Source organism: Rhamphochromis sp. 'chilingali' (assembly GCF_963969265.1).
Source record: "Rhamphochromis sp. 'chilingali' genome assembly, chromosome: 14".
NCBI classification, from domain to species: Eukaryota; Metazoa; Chordata; class Actinopteri; order Cichliformes; family Cichlidae; genus Rhamphochromis; species Rhamphochromis sp. 'chilingali'.
The window spans coordinates 22,309,349-22,320,909 of NC_137941.1; the positions used below are offsets into that span (position 1 = coordinate 22,309,349).

Genomic DNA, 11,561 nt, shown 5'->3' on the forward strand with positions numbered 1-11,561 from the left:
GGTTCTGACCTCGCTCTAAATTTCACCACCAGAAACAAAACTGTGCCGTGGCTGAAGCTGCCTGACTCGAGCTGTCCGCGTGTCACAGCGGCGAGTTTCCAAAAGTGCAGATCAACTGCGCGTTTTGTATGCACATGCACACACAAACTACTGATCTGCTTTTATTTGAGAGCGGCCCATTCGCTGGCAGAAGCGACTCAGAGAAGAGAACGGTGGTGTTTTCTTTGCCGAGGTGCGAAAAGACACTCTTGCAGTTTTTGATAAATGTTACTTGAACTCAGAGGAGTCTTGACTTAAAGACACAAACAACGCAACCCCCTCTCACAAAACAGAATGCATGTTTTGTAAGAAGTCCCATCCTTTAAGTAGTGTGATGCGACCGTGAGAGGGCCTCCCCATGCTGAGCTAAGTCAGACTGGGCTGGGAACCAGCAGGCACCGTGCCAGAGAACAAGTCTGCCTCATATCAAAAAGAAAAACTAACAACTTTCAGCCTGGGAAACCAAAAGTCTCTGCACATTTCATTAATGCATTATCAACGCGTTACCCTTGAGTTTCCTCCTAAAGTTAAGAACCTGAAAGTTTTCATTAAACTGAACTATTGCCTTTTCCCCCCCTACCCTTTCAGCAACAGCCATTTAAAGTTTTACACTTGCCAGTCTCTGCGGATTAGTTGTGCAGCCCGATCCATTTGTTTCAGATTTCCTAGCTCACAGGAAACAGACTTGTAATGCAGATAAATGTTTTCAACTGTTGCATATTAAACCCCAACTGTTGTCATCTAAACTGACATCTTGCATTAATTCATCTGGTGTTTAGATGCAAAGGTGGTACATACGTGTCTATGAGATGACATGCATCAGTCATTATTTAGGGGATAGGGTGGCATGTTTGGCATCAGTTTTCAGATCTTCATCCAATTTTAAATAAAGCATCAACTTGTTGTGGTGGTGGGAGGCCAGTTAGGTGAAAGATGTTTAAGAAATATTTCAGATTGACTAAATTTACCCTGGGAAGGATGGTTAAGTGGAGAGACACCTTGTCCAAATCTGATAAACAAACAATAGACGAAAAGGAGGCCTGAAAAAGAGCGACCGAGCGCTGCAGCTGTCTTTTCAACTCTGTGCTTTTGCAACAAGACATAATGTAATCTCTCCTTGAGACAGGAGGATTTTTATAACCTGCGCTGGCTGGGCCTTGAGCAGGAGAAGAGACAGGCTGAGTGAAGGCTGTTTATCCCGCTGTGTCCTTGATATAAACATGTGAAAAATTTCTGTGGTTCTTCTTTCTGCTAAATCAATACAAAGACATTCGGCCTCTGAACAATGTTGTAGCACTACAGAAAAAAAAAGTTTTCATCCTGTCTCTCTTTTCATAACTGTGTCCTTCAATGCAACAGAGCAAGGGACACTGAGGTCCTGCTTACTGCAATTTCACGAATGTAACCATGTACTCAATGTCATCCTTTCACCAAACCAAAGACAACCTTTTGTTAAGACCCTCATTTTTTAAGCATGCGAGGGTATTTGGGACGTGGCCAGGGCAGAGATGCTCAGACCGTCTACAAAACAAACTGAGATTAGAACCTTTGCTCCAAACTTTTGCATTAGTCACCCACAGTTCTGCTCATCCTGACATCTTCTATTGCTTGCTTTCTGTCTGGTTAAACTCCTCTGTAATCAGCTCTGATTTCCCCAGAGGGATTTTCCTTTCAGGTAGCAGCCAACCCTAACTTGTGATCCCTCTCAGGAGCAATTAAGATAAACCTCTAATTCATCTGCTTTATCCCAACTTGTCCTTCTTAGTTTCTCATTCACTGACTTCCACCGCCCCCTCTCCCCACCACCTCCCAAATACCTCCTTCAGTGACAGAAGCAAGGAGAGCACTGAGTCATGACATCATAATTCACCAGCTCCAGTTTTCACGGTTAAATCAATATCAGCGTGTCCGAGTCAAGGTTGGAGGCCGGCCTTCGCGCCTCAGCTCTTCCTACTTCTTTCTCATAGAAAATCATATAAATTGTCCCTAAAATAATTAAGCCTTCAGATCCCTCCCTGGACTATTTTTTCTTTTACTGGCTTCTGTCCGATGACTGCTCAGAGAGTCAAGGTAATGCTGAGAATAAAGCTGCACAGCAAAATCGCCAGTGTTAAATTGACACCGTGAGTGTTAAATTTAACACTAGAAAAGTGTCTATATGTGTCCACTCTTTTGAGTGTTAAATTAACACTTTTCAAAGTGTTATATTTTTAACAATGACCTAGTGTTATTCTAACACTGTACAGAGTTAAAGATTAACACTGACTAACACTGACCAGTGTCAACAATATTCTACACTGGTGTTAAGTGTTAAAAAGTAACACCAAATAGTGTTGGTAGTACTTTACACTAGCCCTGGTGTTTAAAAATTTAACACTGAATAGTGTTGATTGTCTAACACTAACACTAGTGTCAGGCAAATCATCAATACTAGCCAGATTACAATAAACTCCCATTAATCTCTGATATCTCTACTGCTACAATTAATTAAAATGTATTCACAGCTACAGACACTCTACCCATTAAAAGAAACAACAGGACAGTGTTCAAAATACTCTGTATTCAAACAGCAGATACACCACAAATAAACAGCGCATAAATATATACAAAACTAGAATATTGGACAATCTACATTTTGTCATTAGTGTCATTTGAAAATAGCCCATTGTAAGGTCTATAATACACCACATTATCTACACAGATCAGTGCAACAGCATCCAGTTTATCCTCAATAACAAATGCATTTAAGTGACCATTGATCATTTCTTCGGTCTCCATATTACTTAGAGCATGCACAAGCAGCTTTAAGTACATCAAAACACACACAGGAAAACATGCTCTACAGGTTCAACTATTTTCCATTTTTGCTCAAAATGTCTCATCCTTTTAGATTCTGTTAAGATATGAGAATGGGTTTTCAAGCTGATCAAAACATTCAACTTTTCCGAGGTTTCTCTTGATGACAAACATTCAACAACAGATTGTTTTGCATGTGCAATGACGCATGTCATTAACACTTTCCTCCAATGAACCAACTAAACACTGCACAGTACTTTCAGAACTCCTGAGGATTGTAGTTGAGAAATAACAGTCCTATACATGTCCTGTCACAAGATGAGCCACATTTACAGGCTGTGAAACAAAGGTTCTATCATAAGGTGCAGGCTCAAAATAAAAATTACTGATGACCTCTGAGTCAACAAAGTCTCCACGTGCTTTGAAGAGGTGTTGCTTGTAAAAGATAAATTAATATCTAGGCTGTCCAAAGCTCAAAAGTAAAAACGTTGCTGGAACTTGACATGTCTAAATAACACTGAGCAACTTGTGTGGTGTATCTTGCAAAAGTAACACAAGAACAGTCAAAGTACTGTATAGTCGATGTCTTTAGACTGTACTGTGAAGAATTCTTGCTCTGATTTCCCTGACCCGAGGACTCTCCTTCACGCTGCCAACATCAATGCCATACACGGTGGTCTGGATGAATGTGTAGAAGTTGTGCAATGCTTCGTCATAGGACACGGCAAATACAAAATGTGCCTTGAAAAGCTCGTCAAAAGCTGCAACTCCCGTCTGCGTCACACAGGGAATGACCTTTTGATCTAGGACAATGTAGAAAGTCTGGATGATGTTCTTTCTTTCTCCAACACACAGGAGGAATGGCTGAGTGGGGCCAGCCTTAAGAAAAGTCTCCATGCTACCTCCCACCTGAGGGAGTGAAAGAAACCAAATGATTCACATTAAACAAAATTGGTAATCGGATGTTGAGTGGCAGTGCTGCCTAAAATTAAGACAATATTAAATATATTAATTATATTATTATATAAATATTAAAATGTTTTACTTCGGGCCCACAGTTATTTTTGTTCCAATGTGTAATTTTAGGTTTAATGGTAACAATAATGTGCCGGCGTTGCAACACCAAGCCTATCTGGCATAGATATATCTGCTGCACAGTGGAACTCCTTGCCCTCTTAAAACATCTGATAATCTTTTCTCATCAAAAGAGAAAGCTACTTTAACACATTTCTAAAAAATCATACCTTCATGAATTTCATTAGGTGGTGAGCAGCATCTGATGTGCTAATCTTTGAAGACTTCCTTCCCTTAGATGTTGGAGGTAACAAGTGAAGCAGCAAAAGAATGGCAGCCAACTCGCAGTCCCAAACTACAGAATAGGAATTAGGATAATCGCAATTACTGTCATTTTAAGGTCCACAGCAGTCATTTTGTCAATGTTATTCAGTTTTGGATAACTGATAATTTTTCAAATAAAGCAGTTTTCCAATGTCTTCAGTATGGTATGAAAATTCATTTCAAGACACTTAAAATCTTCTGGCCACCAAGTGACGTAAATATTGAGTCATAACAATACTAACATTAAGTAACTTTTTTTTGTCAAACTTTAAATGCCATTAAAGTTTGTTTGTAAATTCCTTTTCATACCATACTGAAATGAACAGAAACTCAACGTAATTTATAAAATCGACAGCTGTATTCCAATTTGTTGTAAAGGTGCCAAAACATGTTTTGATTTAATAGTATGGTCCACCTAATATATTGTGCTGTGGGAATTGTGAAAATGCTGTAAAGACATGTGAAGTCTACCATCTCCAACTTACCACCCTCATCAGAGTCCCCCTGTGCAGAGACAAGCAGGTCATCCAATTCTGTACTCTGAGACAGATTTTTGCAATCTTTGATGATTCTTGGCTTGAAGAATGTTGGCCACTTTGCAAGGAATTTACCAGACACTTCCTCCCCAAACAGCATTGTGAAGTCTTGGTCAATCTGAAACACAAAATGTGACAATAGAAAGAACGCATTAACGAGCAAACAAACAAAGGAACCACACAGCTGTCAGTCAATCAGTTTATGCCTTACCAAGCCAGGTGTATCCAGAAATCTTGGGAAAAGGTCCAGGACAGAAGAAGCTGTGGCTGGATCTTGAATCACTTTTTGCCTATGTTGAAATGTCACCTTCATTTTCTCTTTGACAACTTTCATATCAGTCGAGTGCCTCATCACTGACACAGCTTCCTTGCATTCATCACCCGACAACTGTCTCGCATTTGTTGCGAAGTTGCGAAGAGTCTTGGGGCTGTCTTGAAAAGCTGACTTTGATTTCTTCATCTCTTCAGTAGAGTTGCGCTGCACAGTTTTCAATCTCCATGCCAGGTAACCAGAACCACTCTGGTGACCATAGAAATGTTCCTGCCGAATTAAGAGCAAGAGAGATATTTATTCAATATTGATTACCTGCTACTCTGTTTGTAGCAAGTGAAGAAAACTCCTGACTGGTGGGATTGTTCAGTGCTACATGTCAAAAAGCCAGATATGGCATCATGCATTAGAGGTCTATTTAAATCAATTGTTACACAATGACATTTTTTTACATTTATTTATTTTGGGTCCATTAGGAAATAACTTGATAAACTGCCTGAATGACAGACTGACCTGAATTAGTCTTATCATATGATTTCTTTAACCACTCCATCAGAAAAGCCAACAACAAAATACTTTCACAGACCACTGACTGTCATATCTGCAGGTGTAGGCATTTATCACGTAAACCACAATCAAAAAAGTCTTAATTGCATAAAAACTGGGTCACAGACCCAGGACTATGACACTGACAGCATGTATGCATCATAACATCATAACTTACATAACCATTCTTTGAATCTGGGTCCTTCAAGTTTGGGAACAAGGTTGTAATCCCAAGTGCATACATAATGCGGACACTTACTGGTGGGATCCTCCTAAAAGGCAGATACAGAGAACACGAAAACTATCAATTATTTACCCCAACACAGATTCAAGTTCAATTATAAAATGTCAGCAACAAGAACAACATGTATCCAGGTGTATGATTTGAACTACCCAAACTACCTATCATCTGTAAATCATGACTGACCACATCACACACCTGACAGGTCTTTAAGAATAATGAAAATGAAGACTTGGATTATGCTCCACATGGACTATGACAATTTGATGCAGACATTTTCCTAATGTTTTGCTGTTGTCAACCATCCCTGTTAAGAAGCACTATGTTCAGAAACTACAATAATGACAATGGAAAATAACATCACTCCATAACAAATTGTGACTTTCTTTTGAAACATTATCAATATGGGGTTAGCAACTAATGAAAACTATGATTGATTTGATTTAACTTAACAATGACTTCATGACATATAGAAGAATCTATTTAAGTGGTGCAATAATGGTAAACAACTAAAATTGCAGACAAAAAAAAAACCAAAACAAAGATTTTTCTTAATGTTTACATCACTTACCCATGACTCTCTACCATGTCTGCCACAAGGATGTTCACCATCCTTCTTCTTGTAGTATCAGAGAGGCAGTTTGTTTTCTCATATTCCTTAAATACTTGATCACCATCTGGCTTTGAATACAAGGCTGCTCTGATGATCTGAAATAACAATTGCAAGAAATTCATAGAAAGCACCTACCAGGTGGGTATAAAAATTATCAGCATCAACTGCTATAGCCTTTGCATTAATCACTACATCTTATTTAATCATGAGAGGGACCATTGTTTTGTTTTTATAATTTTTTTAATAATATTTTTAAAGATATTGAGTATTGGTACAAATGAACAGGTAATTGGCAATCTTAAGTTACAACATATCATATCCTGAAGATTACTTACATTTCTTGCAGTGTTGCTGTCAGGAGGTCCTTCAATTAACTGTCTTTTCCGAGCTTTGGTAGATTCGAGTATTATTGTTGTGTCTGAACCTGATGATGATCCTCCTGATGCAGGTGACGGTGACAACTCTAATGAAGATGTGTGATCTGAAGAAGACCCTGCAACACTGTTGTCTAACAATACAGACAGCCTCATAGATTTAAACATGATTACACCAACTATAAATTAGTAAATTTAACAACGCATTTTTAAATGAAACATACGGCTTAAACTTCTTACCACTGCATTCTTCAGTGAAGACACTGAAAGACACCTGAGATGACTTCAAAAGTTCATCAAATATGTCCGAATCCACTTCCACTCCCGCAGAATCCATCAGGACCAAATTGGTAGAACCTGGCAAACTGAATTTCACCAGCACTAAAAAAGAAACAATCAATAAAGTTCTATATGAATTTATAATTCATAAATCCGTGAATCACAGTTTTACTTTGACAATATTTATAAATTCTTTATTCATTCAATTACTAAAAGAATTATTCATTTAAATTAGCAATCAATGTAGTGAAGTAAACTTACAGTATTTGCCCTTGGTCTGCAGTGAAGGCTTTGAGTAAAGTACAAGTAAATCAAAACAATACTTACATGAATAGTATATGAATAAATTTACTTAGTTACTTTTAATCACTACACTCAAATTACCTCCTTGCAAAAATTCGGAGTAATTGTAGGCATCGTCTGTCTTTGGTACCCTGACCCATTTGCTCATTCCCTTAAACTCGACAGGAACCAGCATATCGCCACCTTCCAAGAGTAGAACAAAACTGCATAACTGCACTGCAGTACAGTAGTCTCTTGATTATCGCGGGGGTTAGTAGAAACCATATTTCTTTTTTATTATTTTTATATACTTTAAGCCATAAAAACTCTCCCTGCACTCTAACAAACCCTAATATAAAGAGGCAGAAAAATGTTTATTTTACCATGAAAAAAAACAATCTAAAAAAAGAAAAATGCCTTATTGTCACAGAAATGCATAACATATGAAATTACCATAATTAACAAGATGTAGGGGGCATACTCTAGTGTAAAAATCTTTCCATCTATACATACTCTCAGGGTAGCCTTAAGCATCCTAGTTCACCTAAGCCAGTGTCTCAAACGTCAATGAGCTATGGGCCACTGCCATCTCATTGGAGGGCCACTTTAGTGTTCAAGTAGTACAAAAAAAAAAAAAAATACAAAGAAACCACCCACAAATATTTCCCAAAATGCAGTTCCTCGTTAGTTTTTAAAATTTCAAATATTGTATAAGAAGGCAAAACCGCAAACTTGAACGCATTTTTCTCACTCCAAACTAACCGAAGCCTAGCTCCGCGGCTCTGAACCGTGGTTAAAAAAAAAAAAAAAAACCTGGCTAATACGTCGGGTCCCGCGTCGGGCTCGTGGCCGCTAACTAGCTTTACTGTCAGCGAACACAGTGTACACTCGAGTATAAACAGCTTACTTACAACTGGGCTCGTCAGCCAGTCTTTTTGGCTGCAGTGGTTATTATATCTACATGCTTTCATCTTCCGTTTCTCGCGGGTAGCAACTCATACTTTCTCCCTCCCTCGCACTCAAACCGGGAGGGAGGGAGGGGGGAGTCCCACACGGGGCCGCGGGTTTGAGACCCCTGAACTAAGGATTTAGCAAGTTTAATTTGAAAATAAATAAAAGGCGTTTAGTAAAAACTGTGACATATATTAACAAGTAATATTCGTTATAGTCTGCCAACAGCCAGATTATGCTAAATGAATGCTAGGAAAGTAACTGGTACTTTGCAGTTTTAGCTAGCAGTAGCCCAGCTTAACAAAAAACAGTTAAAATTCAAATATGACACTTAAAGATAATGTATTTTGATACAAATACTATTGTTTTTACTAGTTATCATGTTACTTGTTCTAACATCAATCTAAAACTTAATATTTGACCGAATAAAACTTACCGCAGCAGCAAGAAAAAATGGCGACCGAAGATTCTGAAATGCGAAGCTCCACAGGAAATGAAGGCGTGGTCTAATTTAACACCCACAGTGTTAAAATGCAGTAACGATAAATAAAAAATCATTTACACCGGTGTGTCTTGAATATGTGAGGGCTGTGAAAAGGTAAGTGTGGGAAATAGGAGAGGGGTGGAGAGAGGGGCGGTGTTTGAGAAGGGAGGGGTGTGTGTGTGTGTGTTCAGGGGGTCTGAACAATCTCTCAAAGCGCGGGGACAGACGGGAGCTAATATAAACGCTCTGCCCTTCACTCGGGGCTATCAGGGGCTAAGAAAACAGGGCTACCTCTGTCACTGACCTCAAGCGCTTCAAAGAAGCAGCGGGACGCGCTGAGCTCCTGCCGGCGGTCATGGCCACGCTGGAGGGCTGCCGCTGTCGGGGTGCCAGCGGCCGAAAAAACAGCAGCAGCAGCAGCAGCATTCTCTACAGCATTCTAAAGAGTGATGACCGCCTGGTGACCGCCGAGGAGCAACAGCAGCATCCCCAACAGCACACGCTGCAGCACTTGTTCCAGAAGCCCCCCTCTTCCGCTTCTGCCTCTTTGCAGGAGGTCCGACAGCAGGCTTGCTCTTGCGGCTCGTCTCGGCGCCGGGGCGTCCTCCGCTCCCCGCAGGTGACCTGCAAAGTGGCGTCCGCGGTCCTGGTGAAGACGCTGCGCTTCGTGAAAAACGTCCCCTGTTTTCGCGAGCTGCCCGAGGACGACCAGCTCGTGCTGATCCGGAGCGGCTGGGCGCCTCTGCTCGTGCTGGGACTCGCACAAGACCGGGTGGACTTTGAGACCACGGAGACCGTGGAGCCGAGCATGCTGCAGCGCATCCTCACGGGCTGTCCGGACAGGCAGAGCGAGGCTGTGGGCGGCCAGAACAGGGGGGCACCCGGCGTCTCTGTTGTGGACATCGAAGCGATCAAAGCCTTCCTAAAGAAGTGCTGGAGTGTAGATATAAGCACGAAGGAATATGCGTACCTGAAGGGAGCCGTGCTCTTCAACCCAGGTGGGTCAGGGCTTTTGATAGCAGAGCATCAGTTTTTAAGCACAGGTGCCACGCTCACGAGTGGAACCGTTTGATTTATTAATTGATGGGTAAAAGTTTGTTTTATTTCAGCATGACTGCTCTGATATTTACACTTTATCTAACTACTTGTCTGCGTTGTAACATTTTTATCAACTTTTCACTTCCCCCCATCCTTCCCCACCTCTAGATCTGGAGGGTTTGCGCTGTCTGCACTACATCCAGTCGCTGCGTCGAGAGGCGCACCAGGCTCTAAACGAGCACGTCAGGCTGATCCATCGCGAGGATACGACGCGGTTCGCCAAGCTGCTCATAGCTCTGTCCATGCTGAGGGCCATCAGCCCGCCAGTGGTCGCTCAGCTCTTCTTCAGACCCGTCATAGGGACTGTCAACATCGAAGAGGTCCTCATGGAGATGTTCTACGGGAAGTAGGTCACGGGTCCATAGTGGACTGAGATGAATTCAGCAGGTTCAGCTGTCAGATGGACTGAACTGCTCAAAGATTTAATTGGTTGGCAGGTGAGGACGACGTGTGGGACTCAATTAATTAAAGACAAATGTATTTGGGAAATCTTCAGTGACTGTGAAATGACCAACACAAGCAAGTGTGAGTGTGCATGTGAGAATGAGCGGCACAGAGAAAGAAAGAGAGAATGTGCTGAGGGAATATGTCATAATAGAGGAAAATATAAAGCAGCTCATGTAATTCATAACTTATTTGTTTTTATATAAAATATTTTTCTATAATAATGATAATAAAAAAAACCCCCCTAAAAACAAACTATGTATGTGAGTGATAATTGCTCCGTCATTGCTGACACATTTTCCTCTGTGAAATCAGCCCTGGACAAACTCTTACGAAGGAAGATAATGTGTCTCAGTACACACGCAGAAAGTACTTAAGAGATCACGTCGCCTCGAAAAAATATGAGTCACACTGATTGATGTCAACTACAGTTCAGTCACATCAACTACAGATTATCTTCAAAAGGTCAGGGCTTGGTGTAGCAGCTATTCACTGTCCAGTGAAGGAGGTAAGTTGTGGAGTATAAACACAGATGCAGGACTTCTGAATTCAGGTGAAATGCCCTGTTAGGCCACCAGAGTGCAACAGTATACAACGTGTAGCGATTGTGCAAGTCACATGGATCAACTTCCCCTGTCATGCACACAGAAAGGGGCAAAAGTGGTTGAGGAAAAGGACCTTAGGTAATGTTCCTGTTCCTCGTAGGCTGGCCATCACAGTGTGGGCACAGTGCGGTAAGGTATCAACTTGCTCGCTGGAGAAAAAAAAAAAATCTCCCTGTAACCAACAGAACAAAAGCTCCTAGAGACGCCGCATAAAATACACCTATGGTTTAAACCAGACCTCTGTAATGAGACACTACTGAGTGAATGTTCATCTCAGACAATGGCACAAGGACTTGCTGCTGTTACACCATAGCCACACGATGTTACGAAGCTCAGTCCCTGAACATCTCATCTAGCAGCTATAATACTTCATCACTGTTCAGAGGTCAGATGGCCTGAGCCTGCACTTGGTCTCGCTTTGTGGCAGCACCAATAAAATAACCCGGCCAGATTGTTAGCATTTTATATTATACCCAAACAATTGTGGTAGAAGTTCTCACACACTTTAATTAAGGAACAAGTAGCACACATTAAAGTAATACTTCAAGTAATGGTCCTGCACTATACACACATCAGAAGTAAAATGGCATATGATCGGATAATTATTGGATTAAAAACTATTACATTTGTGTCACAATCGACATGGAGCAGATTTTACGTTTCA

General features: G+C 40.9%; 2 protein-coding genes across 4 annotated transcripts; one reads left to right on the plus strand and one right to left on the minus strand.

Moving 5' to 3' along the window:
* Window positions 1-2,498: 2,498 nt before the first annotated feature.
* On the minus strand, window positions 2,499-8,788 carry LOC308410248 (uncharacterized protein). 3 transcript variants are annotated; one of them, XM_080903481.1, is made up of 10 exons: window positions 8,703-8,788; window positions 7,418-7,519; window positions 6,995-7,135; window positions 6,716-6,888; window positions 6,339-6,475; window positions 5,786-5,798; window positions 4,921-5,250; window positions 4,659-4,827; window positions 4,080-4,204; window positions 2,499-3,744 (listed from the first exon to the last, which is right to left on the minus strand). In XM_080903481.1, exons 2-10 carry the CDS (start codon window positions 7,509-7,511, stop codon window positions 3,424-3,426), a joined length of 1,503 nt encoding a protein of 500 aa, XP_080759607.1. In that variant the 5' UTR covers window positions 7,512-7,519; window positions 8,703-8,788; the 3' UTR covers window positions 2,499-3,423. The 3 variants fall into 3 exon arrangements, with proteins under 3 accessions (XP_080759607.1, XP_080759608.1, XP_080759609.1); XM_080903482.1 differs by having other exon boundaries at window positions 7,295-7,519; window positions 8,703-8,740; XM_080903483.1 differs by lacking the exon at window positions 4,080-4,204 and having other exon boundaries at window positions 3,603-3,744.
* Window positions 8,789-8,863: 75 nt separating this feature from the next.
* Window positions 8,864-10,531, plus strand: nr0b1 (nuclear receptor subfamily 0, group B, member 1). The gene is made up of 2 exons (XM_080902751.1): window positions 8,864-9,748; window positions 9,957-10,531. Exons 1-2 carry the CDS (start codon window positions 9,106-9,108, stop codon window positions 10,196-10,198), a joined length of 885 nt encoding a protein of 294 aa, XP_080758877.1. The 5' UTR covers window positions 8,864-9,105; the 3' UTR covers window positions 10,199-10,531.
* Window positions 10,532-11,561: the final 1,030 nt, after the last annotated feature.